At 36.2% G+C, this 14940-nt stretch overlaps 1 protein-coding gene across 1 annotated transcript; it reads left to right on the top strand.

Annotated features, from left to right (window-relative positions):
• Nucleotides 1–5343: 5343 nt before the first annotated feature.
• Nucleotides 5344–7238, top strand: LOC149943224 (uncharacterized). The gene is made up of 11 exons (XM_090177532.1): nt 5344–5465; nt 5540–5736; nt 5817–5936; nt 6001–6060; nt 6137–6211; nt 6275–6385; nt 6450–6592; nt 6656–6767; nt 6829–6918; nt 6980–7048; nt 7129–7238. The coding sequence occupies exons 1-11, from the start codon at nt 5344–5346 to the stop codon at nt 7236–7238; spliced, it is 1209 nt and encodes a 402-aa protein (XP_090033658.1).
• Nucleotides 7239–14940: the final 7702 nt, after the last annotated feature.

Here is a 14940-nt window from a genome sequence, read left to right as displayed (position 1 = left end):
GGACCAATAACCGGTGACCGCAAGACCGAAACCCCTGACCTCGCGCTGTCAAGAGACGCTGGCATTCAGGCCAGTGTTGCCAATGTTTGAAAGTTGAAATTCCCATTGCTGGGTAGTAAATTTCCCACAAATTCCCACACCCCTATTTAGCCCCGCCCCCAACGAAAACTCAACGGAAAACATTTTCAAAATTTTTTAAAAATTTACTTTTTAAAATATTCCCACAAAATCAATTACGTTTTTGAAAAAAAATTACCTTTTTCCCACAGAGCCAAAATGAACCCCAAAAATTCCCACAATATGGGAAATTTCCCACGATATGGCAACACTGATTCAGGCGCTGTCAAGAACGAGACCCAGGAGTTTCTCCAAGGATTTTGTATCCTTGGTTTCTCTCTCTCTGTTTGCTGCTGCGTGGCACGACCTTCGACCCTTTTCGCTTACGTTCGTTCTCCTTTCTCAGCCCCCACCCCTCCCTCCCTCTATCTGTGTCACTTAAAACTGCGGGAATTAATTTAGAAAACCCATGCGAACGGAGAAACTAAAAATGTTTTGTGCCAAAAAGCTTTATCATAATTACCCAATTTACTCAACTAGCTGAAAGCCCGGCCGTATAGTGCATGTTGTTTCCGTTTTCAAAAAACCCAATTTACTCAACTAGCTGAAAGCCCGGCCGTATAGTGCATGTGTTTTCCGTTTTCTAAACCCCAATTTACTCAACTAGCTGAAAGCCTGGCCGTAGAGTGCATGTTGTTTCCGTTTTCTAAACCCCAATTTACTCAACTAGCTGAAGCCCGGCGTCCGGCCAGGCTTCTCAGCTAGTCTTGTATAGAAGTGAAGAGAAGCACATTGTGAAAAACTAAATGAAAGAGACTTAAAACGGTTTTAAAATTAACAATATATTTATTTAAAAATCCAACGTTTCGGAGGAACTGTTCCTCCTTCTTCAGGGATTTTTACAAGACTTGTAAAAATTTTAAAACCGTTTTAAGTCTCTTTTCATTTAGTCTTGTATAAATAACCCTACCAGAGATACGGATACAACTAGTACTTGTATCGATCACTTGTTTTAAAAAAAAAGAGATAATATTGATATCCTAACTGTAGTTTACGAAACTAAAATTACAGATCAATACCCGATTATGGCTAGTATACCTCTTGGGAGAATCTCTGATAATGAACGATCTACTTATAAAGAAATAGAGCGTATAGATTATGAAACCCTAGTGAGCAATGTTAAAAAAGAAAACTGGTCTACTGTTATCCAAGAAAGCGATACCTATTAAGCTGCTGAAGAATTTATAAACATTTTAAAAATCTATATTGAGTTAAGCACTAAGAAATTTTAAACTAACTTACCTCACAAAAAGTTTAAATTAAAACCATGGATTACCTTGGGTATTTAATTACCGCTATTATGAAAAGAGACAACATGGCTAAAATCGAAAATCTGAACCATTCAATCATGTACTAAGGAATAACAGTTTGTCAGAATTTATAGCCTGGTGTACATAGTAACAGAGACCATACCACCGGAGGCCTATCATCATAGTGCCCTACGCCAGCGTCCCCAAGCCCGGACAGGTGACAAATCCAGCATGGGTAGCAGAACCCTACTACTGATGGTCGCACCTTTGACGCAAGCCACTCAACCCAGCAGAAGGTGCAGCAACGGGTGGACCAATCCCCACTTCGCACACAGCAGTGGGATTAAGAGTGTTCTACTTGGAATTCTTATCGCGGCAGATTTTGGTCGGTTTTTTTGACGTCACTATGTTAACTTAAGGCGGGGCCAAAGCCGTCTGAGTGATCTTACCATACGCGATACGGCAAGATAAGCATTCCAAGTAGAGGTATGGATTCCTGGGAATAATTATAGAGTCTAAAGAAACAAAATAACATCCCTTATAAAAACCACAAAATATAATTATTTTAAAAACAAGATTGAAGAAAGTAACTGGAACCCCAAGAACATTTGGAAAACCATAAACGAGGCTACTGTTAATAATAAAATGCGAGATCTTATTGATAAACTAAATAAAGATGATAAAATAGTAATAGTAAAAGATAACCAAGAGGAAGCAGCCAAATTATTCAATAATTACTTTTCTTCGATTGGTCCAATCCTCGCTAAAAATATTAAAAAAAATCGATTAACTAATTATAATGTCAATAATAATGACACTATGAATAACATAAATGTTAACAGTCTCTTCCCTAAACCCTGTATGCCAATTGATGTCGAAAATATAATTACTACGCTAAATTATTATTCTACTGGTTGTGATGGTATTAATGTGAAAAATCTTAAATTATGTAAAAACTTGTTACTATTACTCTAAGTGTATAATATTCTTACATAAGTGTGACACTTCTAATTACGGGCTTCGTCGCAGTTTTGGGTCCGCTTGCTAACGCGTCACACGTAACCTTTGACAGCCCCCGCTAATTGGGAGTAAATATTCCCCAAAGTGACAAACTTACGGAAAACTATTATAGACTTATGCTATTACAACTCTCGCATATTATAAATTTATCTTTGACAAACGCAATTTTTTCCCGAAAGTATAAAAATAATATGTAAATGAACTATGTAATCTCGAAACTGAAGGCCGTATTTTATCGTTTGCTGATGACACTTTAATTTTGTGCCATGGCTACACCGGGGAGGAAGTTTTTACTGTTGCATAAAAAGTACTTAATAAAGTTTACGGCGCTCTAGATGAAAGACTACTCACCCTGAATACTGAAAAACTGAATACATATGTTTTTCTATTAGAACTCTACATAATTTAAACAAATTTAAAATAAAATACACGATCACTCTACTGACATTCTGTGCAATTGCATAGAAATAGAGAGAATAGAAAAGATAAAATATCTAGGTATTACAATTGATGGTAAATTAAAATGGAATATCCATATTAATAATCTAATAAAAACACTACGTCTTTGTTTATATTAATTCTATGAAATTCGAAACTTTCTACCCCTGCCATGGCTAAAAACGGTATATTTTGCTCTTGTTCAGTCAATTTTGACTTACGGAATAGTTGGCTGGGGAGGAACTTATAAAGTACATATGGAACCCTTGGATATTATCCAGAGAAATATTATAAGAATTTGTCTGAGACGAGGCCGTTAAGACCACCGCATAGACTTATATAATGATTTTGGTGTGTTTAGCGTTAGACAGTTGTTCGCTAAATCTAAATTGCTTTATACTTTTAATAATAGAAGAACGTTATTACCACAAAATGTTTATACCAAGCATGTATTTATTTATACTCAGGGAGAATGAATATGTCGAGATTATTTTTAGCGTTTCATCAATTCCACCATTTGGGGCCCCCGGTATGCTCCTCCGCTTTAATAAAATCAAATAATACTGCAATCTCATTGGTTCTCCAAAATTACGTTTTCGACGTGATTAACGCTGCTGCGAGGACGCAAAAAATAAGACCGCCTCCGTTTTTCCTCCCCCCCCCCCTTAGCTTGACGGGGTCAGGGCCGTGCAGAGGTATCCTGAGGCCCGGGGCAAACTTACTCGCGGGGGCCCCTTCGATTTGCACCCCCCCTTCCCTTGAGCCCTAAAAACTTCTCCCAAGTTATCTTGATTTGCACCCCCCCCCCCTTGAGCTTCTTCGATGGGCCCTACAGCTACGGGCCCCCTCGTGGGCCCTTTTCACCCGGGCCCCGGGTATTTTGCCCCCCCCCCTGCCCCCCCCTCTGCACGGCCCTGGACGGGGTTAGGGCCTCAACGTGTCCGTCGATAGTCTCGTCATATTCATTCTCCCTGAGTATAAATAAATACATTTTTGTTTATACTACATGTTTTATCTCGGGAGGATAATTAAACGCGGGAGGAGCGACCAAATATTTAGAACCAAACTATATAATATTTTAGAGCTTGAAATTAAAAATTGTACAAATATAAATAGGTTTAAAAATAAATTTTGTAAATGGCTAATATCGTATGGCAAAAGTGGTTTTACTCTAAGTACCCAAGACGCGCTGTTCTCTGGGACGTGAGGTGGTTCAGGGGGCCTTTGCGAGCGCGAAAAATCCCCGAGAGAATCGAAGAGAGAAAGATTTGAATTTTATTTCTGCTAGTGGCCCCCACTAGTGTGCCAAACGGGAATTAACGGGGCGGAGGAATCTCATTGGGTTAGGCCGTTTCACTTGTATAGGAGATTTTGGGGGAAAGAATATTCAAAACTATCCCCCTCTCCGCGAATCGAGCCTTGGTTGGCGTTATCTTATACCCGTGAGCCGTCCCTTATTTATTGGTCCAAGATCGAGCCGAGCCTCAGGAATCGAGAGGAAACTCGAGACGTTCGTTTTTGTTCTCCCTTCGGTTTTCTAGTAACCGAGCACTAAGGCGTAAGCCTACTGCGGCAATGGTTAGCATCCATTTAAGTAGCAGGTAGATTTAGTACTATTTTAGAGAGAGAGAGTTTGTCACACGGACAAGTGTAGCCCCCATAAAACCCGTTCGAAATTAAGAGAACGGTATTTTTCCTATGAACAGATAAAATAAAGTATTAATTTTTCGTATGAACCGAAATAAAAATAATTAATTTTTCTAGTAGCGAATTTTCGTTATAGAAAATTTTCTATACACCGAAATTTGTTAGCGACAAATAACAGGGTTCAATCCCTTAACTAGTGCCTGCACGATTTTATGAACCTTGAGTTCAATATTTGCCTACGTTATTATAGACAAATAATGAAATTAGTTAACATTAAGCCTTTTTTGTAATCTTTTAGTAGAATATTTGACCTTTAAAATAATAATTATGCCATACGTTAAAGGAAAAAAATAGATAAATTAACAAATTAAAAAACTAAATCAATATCAAATTGCTTTTCTTTACGATTGCTAGCATCAAAGCTTTCAAAGGAAAAAATTACCCAAGTTCCGCACATTGCAAAACGTGGTTCAATACCTTGCAAAATCGCCCGCGAAATATAACTTTTTAAACTATCAAGGCCGAGAATGAAGTGATGCGGAGCGCGCCAAGCGGTGAAACCTTGCGAACTAAAATGTCGGAAAAATAATCGGGGAAAAATAGGCCACACGGGCCTTGATAATAACCAAAGACTATATAAAGCTACGCTTACATAGACTGGCGTGGTCTATGGAGTATAAGTTGATGGCTTTTTTTCAAGCATCAGCGCCATCAAGTATTGAGGCAAAGAAATATTCATTTAAAAAAAGAAATTGGTTGTCAGTTACTTAGCTCTTCATGATTCAAAATTCTTCAACTTCAACGGTTTTCTTTTGCTAAGCTCCAAAATAATTTTTTTTGTTAAGTTTGAAATTAAAACTTAAAATAATCAATGGCTAAGTACTTTTTAGAACCCTATAGCAGTAGCTCTTTTTGCGCTTTTATAAGTTGTAAAAACGCCAGGAACAATAGGGAATCTTTGTCATTTTTTAAATTTCCTAAAGATGAACAAAGGTAAGCTTGTTATTTGTTGAGATAATAAATTGCTCTATTCAACCAAAAACTAAAGTAGCTGCTTTAATTTATAGATCTAAGTTTTGGGTGGCCAACTCTGTTCGTAGTGACTTAAAAGAGAAAAGTTATGTCTTGTTAAATAAGTCATATACTGTGTGTGCCAATCATTTTGAAACTACCTGTTTCATGAATGACTCTAAAAAAAGTCTTGTTTGGAACGCTGTTCCAACTTTAGTTGGAATTGTAATTCCTGTGTGTGCCAATTTGACAGGTATTTCTTCCGAAATAATTGAGTATAGAGTATATAGAACTAATTTATTATCTTTTTGTAACTTGGAAATGGTAATGAAGGGAGTTCAGCATCACTTGAAGTGAAAAGAACGTTAACTAAAGATTCTATGACCAAGTATTCACCAGCCAGTAAGGTTAAACTGGCCAATGGATTGAGTGGAAGAGATCTTTTCCCATTTGGTAATGACATGAATATCATATTAATGGAGGTATTATTATTCTAATCATTAAGTATCTTCCTTAGATAATAATTTAAGTGGCATTGGAAACCGACCAGTACACTCTCTGTCTGAGAGTTTGACAGGTATTTTTTGTAAATCATTGAGTATGTAGTATATAGAACTAATTAAATATCCCTTTATAATTTTTCAATAATATAGATAACATCCAGGAAATTTCTCAGGAAGAAATACCTATGTCATCTACACCTTTAAAATCATCCATTGATTTAACAAGTAACTTTCTTATGCATAAAAAACCAAATTATATTAATTAATGACTAATATATTGTATTTTAGGGCTAGTTAATCATATATTTATCAATGATAATGAAGGGAGTCCATTGACCAAGTATTCACCGGCCAGTAAGGTGAAACTGGACAATGAATTGAGTGAGGATCTCCGAATGGGTAATAACATTAATAACATACTAAAGAAGATATCATTATTATAATTATTAATTTTGTTCCTTAGATCATGGTTTAAGTGGCATCGAGTCATTTTCAAAACCATCCATTGATTTCGAAACCCTGAACCTGTCTAAAAGTTTAGTTCACGAATTCTTATTCAGTAATGGCATGCGTACAACAGCAAACCTGCTAATGGATGAGGATGAAGTAAAAACATGAGTTCTTCAGTAATTATTACTATATAACTAATTTATATTTACATTGTATTAGGAATATAAGTCGTGGTTAAATCTAAACGACATGGAGCACCGCCCACCTCCACTGGTAGACATTGTGGCCTATTACTTAAAAAGTAACAAGCCCAATAAAGACCAAGAGAACTGTAATGTCATCAATATTAACAATATAACTAGTATCATTTTTAATTAAATTTTTGCCTATAGTCTTGAGAAAACCTGAACAGTCATATCTCCTAGGTCGCAACATTTTGGCTAGAATTGACAATTCAAGTTTTAATTCAACACAAATTAGTGGTAAGTCAAACACTGATAGAGGTAATTTGAGGGCTTAGTGTATTTATTATAAATATTTTAGATGAGGCTGTTTCAACTGAAGTTAATCGAACTTCTTTTCAATCTCCATCTACAACCATGATTCCTACTGGTGGGTATTATTATTATACATTAAGTTATGAGACATTTGGATGTATCATTAATTAATTAACTTAAACCCCTTATTTTTAGATAAAATGGGACAGTCTTCGAAACCAATATCAGATGATACTCCTCGCAAAGCAAAATTGCAAAAGAAGCTTAGGGTGAAATCCACTTTACTAAGCCGGACCCGAAAATGAATAGTGGAGTTAAAGTCCAAACTCCCAAAAACTATACCAGCAAAAATCAAAAATTTTATTTCATCTGCCAAAGAATTTCTGACTAAAGAACAGGGAACCTTTTTTGAGTCTCAAATACTTAATAACCACCGCTTAAAAAAAGGCAGAAGATGGTCCGAAAATGACAAACAAATTGCTTTGGCCATTTTTTATCAGAGCCCGAGGACCTATCGTCTTTTGGCAAAACTGTTCATTTTACCGCATCCAAGAACTCTGAGAAAATAGTTAGAAGGTATCATTATTGAACCAGGCTTCAATGATAACATTTTTGAAGCTCTGAGAAAGAAAACTCAGAACATGCCATCAAGAAACCGAAATTGTGTTTTGCTTATTGATGAAGTTAGTCTCATGTCTGGTTTATCCTATGATCCAGCCAAGGACCAGGTTGAAGGCTTCATTGATAATGAAAATGGTGATCGAGAAAAGATTTTGGCAAACGAAGCATTTGTAATCATGATTCAAGGGATCTTTAAGCCTTGGAGACAAGTCCTGAGCTATTCGTTTGCCAGAGGCACAACAAACTCAGGAAAAATGGAAATATTTCTGAAAGAATGCTTATTAAGGTTGCAAAAAAATGGTATCAGTGTAAGAGCTGTTGTTGCTGATCAAGGTCCAGCGAATAGGTCCCTTTTTAACCCTGAAGCTATCCGAGGAACAACCTTTTTTCATGCACCATGGCCAAAAAATTTATGGACTTTATGATCCTCCCCATTTGCTCAAAAGCCTGAGAACCAACCTATTTGATGGAAGTGTTTGGCAAACCAGTGAGGTTCCATCATGTCGATCAGTTTTATCAGTACGACCGCACAAGACCTCTGCGCCTAGCTCCAAAACTAAAGAAAAGGCACATCCACCCTACATCATTTTCTAAGATGAGGGTGAAAGATGCTGCCCAAATTTTCTCCCACACTGTATCGGCAGGAATGTCAACTTGCATAGCATTTGGTACGTCAATTAAATTACTACCATAAATTTCAGCTGCTCAGATCAATCAAATTTATCTTGCCTAAACCAAGCATCAGGATTTTCTGTGTTGGTGGCTGGTTACTCACCATAGCAGCCGTTAAAGGGCTATGGAACGATCTCCATCAAGAAGGAGCAAATTTCTTGTTTACAAGGCGGTTTAACCAGGACCCTCTTGAAAACTATTTTTGCAGCATACGGCCAAAAGGAGGAAATCGCCAAAATCCAAATGCAATGCAATTCAGGGACGCTTTTAAGCAGTTGTTGACACAGTCTTTTCTGCTGAGCAGCGACGGTCAAAACTGTGAAGAAGACTTTGCTGACATTCTTCTCAGTTTAAAGTCGTTGAATAAACAACCAAATACGGTTTCAAGAGAGGATTTAGGAGAAGAGGAAGACACTGGCTCAAACCTTCAAAAGAAGAAAAGGGTTTCTGGTATTAAAGAAATTGATGGGAAGGCAGTGGCTGAGGCTTTTGGAACCACGGTGGACATGAATGCTTTGTCATACGTGACAGGCAGTGTTATAAAGAAAGTGAGAGATTCCCATAAGTGCGAATCTGAAAAAAACATTTGCCGCTTTTTTACCGAATCAGAGTTTTTGGAAATTCAAAGCCAAACATTCACCCATCTAAAGGCATACTCCTATAAAAAAGGAGATTTTGGAGGTTTGATTTCTCCCTCTGACGTTGTGACCGCTTTCATGTTACAAATTGAAATTTTTTTCATAAAAGTCTTTAATGAAAAAATGCATGAACCTGATATCCTAATAAAATTAATTCAAGAAACAGAAGGTGTTGATGGATATGATATTTGTCCAGGTTTCAAAAGAAAAATAATTTCTTGTTATTTAAGAATGATAATTTATTATGCGGTTATTTTCATCAATTGGGATATATCCGAGGAACGGGAAAAAAACAAGAAAAATAAAAAGGACAAAAAATCAAATACCAAATTGCTAAAAGTAGCACATTTAGGTTGTTGAAACTTTAGAGGTACACTTGCAACCTATTGTTATGGCCTTCAATCTTTGAATTGTTGCATCACTAGCAATTAATTACGCAACTAACAAAAACTCAGGATGTGATTGATTGCGGTAATTTCTTTTCAACCTTCAAGCTTGACTACTGACATTACAAATGACAATTTGTTAAAAGGAAGTTCCATCTTTCTAATTAGTTCAATCTTCGGCTTTCTCAAGGATGAAAAAAAAAATCAACTATTACAGAGGATGGATACAAAGGATCAAATGATTCGAGATCAAAAGAGGAACGCTCAATTACTTTAAAGATGGTGTGTGTACTGTGTTATGTCCATTATATTCTTGAATAATATTTTTTGTTTTGTTTATAACAGTCAAGGGTTCAGTGAGTTGTCCCTTATCAAGCTATTCTCCAATACCATGGTTTGAAACACCAGTATATACCAATAATGGGGATTCCTCCATCTCTAATGTTCTGGTTATTGTAAGTCCTTTCTTAATTTGGTTTATCTTTCTATTTGCATCATTTTATATTGTATACAATAAAATGTTTGCAAGGCTTTTGAAGAACATCAATTCAACACCGAATCTGGAACTGCTATGAAGCAACGCTTAGTTGACATGTTGTTGCAAATCATGGTTGTCAGTGAAGCCTTTTTGGTATTTATGTCGTGATAAAATGAAATATTTTCATAATTGCCAGTAATACAAATATTTTTTCATTAGCCTTCGGCTGTTGGAGCGCTCTTCACATTGCTAGCCAAACGGGACCATGCTATTATCGTGAATGGGATGTTATTCAAGCAGGTTCTCGAGTATCTAACAACACCAGATGATCTGTAATTTGTGTAGAAAACCTTTAACTACCGAATATAGACAAGTTGTGGCCTTTCAGTATAGACACGGCTTTCGCTTGTTTGGAAGAATTGAAGCAACCATGTGCTCCTAGTGACGCAATGTGCTCAACCAGAAATTGTTATTGTTAGAAATGCTAACCTACAGTATTGACCGTCACGTGTTTAAATAATTTTTTTGCATCGAATCTTTCAACGAACCACTAATAGACTCTCTCAGTCAACCAATTCCATGGACAACAAATCGGCGAATCAAGGAGTGTCGGGTTCTAAGTTTCAAGCCATTTCAACCACATTGGCCTCTATCGTAGGAATGAACCAGTTTCAAGTGCAAAAACAGCTTTTCAACGTAGAAGAGCTTTCACTAACAGTTACATTTCAGTCAAAATCTGAAGATAAAGCGGAGTTGATGTTTAACCAGAAATTTGACTTTGTAAAGGATCCCAGAGAACCTGACAAACTTCCTCCCTTGCATGACTGGTATAAAGATGAATTGTGGCAGCTTGTAAGTTTACAAAGATTGTTTGAGTGATAAAGAACCATCTGAATGGCAAGAGCAGAAATCCTTCACTCACATAACCAGTGGTGCAATACAAGCTTTAAGAGAACCAAGTCTGTAGTACAAATTCTATGAAATTTTCTGTAGCTTAAACGCTGGATATTTTTTTTACTCTTTTCATTGATGTGAAGCACCAGCAGCTTTTATCGTCTCATTAAACCATTATTTGAAGCTAAACTACAAAATGAATGTAAAATCGTGGAAATGGCTTGGAAATACACTTAATCCTTATTACGAGGGCAAAACTTCAGGAATTATTATCATGGATGACATATTTTTATTTCAAACCTTGGGTCATTGGAATTTTTGTCACTTCAACACTGGAGGCATAACTGATCCAAGATACATAGATGATATTTTAGAAGCTGTTGGAGGAACTGTTATTTATTTAATAACAGCTGATGGAAGTATTGAATGCCAAGACATACCCGAAGAACAAAGAGGACTGCTTACTATCTTAATTATGCTGAAATAGCTACTATTTTGCATATATTAGCAAAGAATGGCAGTATCTATATTGAAAAGGCTCTCTTCAAAGAAAATTGCATTCCAAACCACTTTAAGCAGCAAATATTGCAATGCCGTCAGTTTTTTAAAAAAATTACAGGAATTTTTTCCCTGACTGACAGTAAAATAGTTTTTGACAAACGATAAAAAATTAATCACTGATTTAAAATTTCATGGATCGTGGAGCGCATAGCCATGGCGAACTGTTGGAGATGAGCATCGCAAATATCATGATGTTCTTCAACATATGTTAAAATCATAAAGGCCAAGTTTCTAATTACACGTTCTGACTGATTGGATTGTGGGTGGTATACGGCAATAAACCGTTGCTTAACTTCTAATGTTTCTAACGTACTACTGGCTTCCATTATTGCTTAATACAACCCTTGGACTAACCTATCGACAATAAGCTTAGCGGTTGGATGCCTCGAAGGAAATACCTCCCCCCATTTAGTAATGTAATCCATGACCATCAAAATATATGTATGGCCTTTTCGACTTCTAGGGAAGGGCCTTTCAGATCAACATCTAAAACGTCCCACGGATCACCAGTCTTACTAGGTTGCATTAATACTAACGGTTTAGTGTTTGAAAAATTAAGGAAGACTTTGAACTCTATATCAACAGTAACAGCATGTTATAGGAAAAAGGACATCTTTATATATATGTTATATGTGTAACAGCAAACACATCTAAAGAAATAAATAATCGTTCGTTCTAATTTGGTGAGAGGATATCAGAAATGGGTCGTTCAAATTTATCCCACGATTAGTGTGTGTATTTATAAAGTCTTACAATCTCTTCCAGAAAATATTGTTTGTCTACAGTTGGTTAAAACAACTGGCAATAGTTTTTGGATCAGTCTCATTTGTTCAACTGTTCATAAGGCCAACTACTCATTCAGCACCTTGTCTCGAACAATTAATTTGTCGAACTGGTAACCCAACTACTCATTTGCCCCCTGCTCCTAAGCCCTACTGCTCATTCTGAAGCCTAATAACACTAACAATAGTATACCTACCATTACCTAATTTACTGAACCTAGCAAAACTAACCTAAACAACCGTAACTAACCTATTTAACCTAACCATGGACGAATTGACCTAACCAACTGTTCATAAACCCGACTATTCATTTGTCCACCTGAAATGAGAAGTCTGAAGTCAGTCATCTGAGTCAATTAATCTTTGCCAGTTGGAGAAATGATATATAATACAAATGAGTGTTTGCTACCCATAACCTCTTGGATTTATTTATTTATTTAGAGGTTATCTACAAAGCCTTACCCTGCCCATTTTAAACCATTGGAATAAAGTAAAGAAAACAACGAGAATGAAAAAACTTTGGACGGAATAAAATACACTCTCCAATACTGTAAAGATCAAAGAAAAAACTACCTATATAAATTCAACAAATATCATAATTTTGGCTTCGTCACATATACACTTTGCGTTTGGGAGTTTTTATGAAAGATTTTAGTGAAAAAATATTATTTAACTAAACAATTACCAAAAAAAAACTCCAATTATATAATTATAATCTCCTTTAAATAATTTATGTGTAAATTACATAAAAGTAATAAATTTATTTTGTACTTGCATTAAACCATAATGCAAAAAAATATATATGTTTTGAATAAAATAACTCTTTAAAAGTGGAAATATTTCTGATTTATATAATATAATTTAAACGAAATTTTACAAGGCCAATAACATAAATTCTATGATACTTATGATAATATTATAGTTTGCCGGAATGGTGTCAGAAATTTTTATTTTAGTTTCTTGCCTCGAAACTACGTGGAGCTGGCGTTTTAAAATTGTCAATAGCGACAGGATTTTTAGTTCTTTGCCTTGATACTAGGTGGCACTGGGGGTTAAAGTTGTCAACCTTTTTGAAGGCCTGAGAGTCCAGTCTATGTAGCGATAGCTTATATAGTCTTTGATAATAACGTAGGCAACGGTTCAATCTATGTTGCTCGCACTAGAGCAAGAATGTATTGAAGTTACTGGGAATATTTCAGCATAGCATTAACCCCTGGTACCATCCTCACAGCTTTTGTGGAGAAAGTTCGTCTGCATTTAAGGCGCATTCAAGGTCATACCATATAGCAAACTTGAATGGGAAAGCAGACAAATTTAAAGGGGCTCCAAAGTTTGGTGGTAAAATGTGTGTAAAGTCAGTAAAGTGCGAAATTTACGGTGGACTCTGCCCGCCTTTGCCAAGGCCAAGTGAGGGGTTGGGGGGAATGAAAAGCATGCCATGCTCAATTTTCTTTTTTTTGCCACCGAACTTTGGAGCCCCTTTAAGCTACAAAGGCTGCGAGGATGGGAATCAGAATCCTGTAGTCCAATATTCTTAGTAACTTCAATACATTCTTGCAGTGGCGTAACTAGGAACTCCGGGGGCCCCCAGGGAAAAACGACTCGAGGCCCTTTTTAAATAGCACCGATTTTAATCAAAAACGTTTGGGGCCCCCCCCGCGCCGCGGGGTTTGCGGGGGCGCTATTTACGCCACTCTTGACTAGAGTAGTAGCACTGCGTACCTCGTGATAGTCTGTAGATACGACCAATAATATTTTGACCTTTTTGTAGACCTATTTCCGGAGTTAAAACGATTCGGTGATCCTTTAATAATATGAATTTTCTGTAATTTATTTATAAGGTTGATTCAACGGAGGATACGCCAATTGTCCAACCGTCTTACGTATCAAACAATGCGAAATCTTCACCATTGGTATCCATGTTTTGGTCTAACAAAATTAAAGTTTCTGTAAGCGAATTATTCGACTTTGTATTATAAAATCATTTTCTGATTAATTTCTATTGCAGCGTGAAATTGAACATCCAGAAGCGTTTCGAAATAAAACAAATTCGCCGTTTTTGATGGCAATTAGAAGAAATGGGTCAGTGTTTTTAGGTTTATTATCAAGATTCAAAAGAGCAGATCACATTGTCGTAAAAGTGAATGTAAAGCGTAAAATGAACACCACCAATGTTTATATGATTACGCCGAGAAAGGCGTGGTTTTTCGTCCTGGAATCACGAGGCCCACATATTCTCTGTTTAGCTGAAATTTATTCTTGGAACCATTTTATTTCACTGGAATAACATTTGTCTAGAGCGAGATTTTTCGTATAGAGTACTTTTACAAAACACGAAGAAGTAAAAACTTTAATTGATTTGGGCCGAAGTAGCACGTTTTTTCCATAATCAAGCATTGTTTAACCCAAATCGTGGCTCTTATTAAATTAATTTTTCATACTTTTTATAATGGTTGTGAGGAATTTACACGGTTAAATGTTTTGTTCGTATGAGCATTTCCATTTCAATTGATTTCATCCACCACAATTCTATTTACAGAAGTCTTCAAGGATGGCCGTTTGACTCAAAGAATCTTCGGCTGACGAAGAGTGTCGATCAGAGCACTTCTGATGTGGCATTCACATTTCGCTGGAATCCAATTTTAACGGTGAAGTTCATTTTAGTATTAATTATTAGTATTAGTGAGAGCTGAGTAGCAAAATAATTTAAATTTAGCTATCGGAAAGTTAAGTAAACGATTATAGTAGCTCTATTGATTCTACTATAAATAAAATCAAATAAATTTTACTTATTTAAGGAACTATAGTAACAGAAATAAAAATTAATTGGATTATTTAAAGTGTACTATTGTCTGTCAAACGTATTAACGTTTGATATATTGTAGTGATGCGATACGTTGTGGGACAAACCCGTCCCATAACGATCTACTATGCCACAGTTATGTTCAGACAATCATTCATAGTAGAAGATATTA

Source organism: Leiobunum rupestre, chromosome 6 (genome assembly GCF_980474605.1).
Source record: "Leiobunum rupestre chromosome 6, qqLeiRupe1.1.hap1, whole genome shotgun sequence".
Taxonomy (NCBI): domain Eukaryota; kingdom Metazoa; phylum Arthropoda; class Arachnida; order Opiliones; family Sclerosomatidae; genus Leiobunum; species Leiobunum rupestre.
Note: the sequence above shows the minus strand (reverse complement) of the source record. Positions and strands in the feature narration are given on the sequence as shown.

Bases quoted from the DNA above. Each gene is read 5' to 3' on its own strand.
- LOC149943224 (XM_090177532.1), top strand. From the start codon at position 5,344: ATGGCTAAGTACTTTTTAGAACCCTATAGCAGTAGCTCTTTTTGCGCT. The intron at 6,386-6,449 runs GTAATAACATTA...TTTGTTCCTTAG, and splicing joins GAGTGAGGATCTCCGAATGG to ATCATGGTTTAAGTGGCATC. The intron at 7,049-7,128 runs GTGGGTATTATT...CCTTATTTTTAG, and splicing joins TACAACCATGATTCCTACTG to ATAAAATGGGACAGTCTTCG.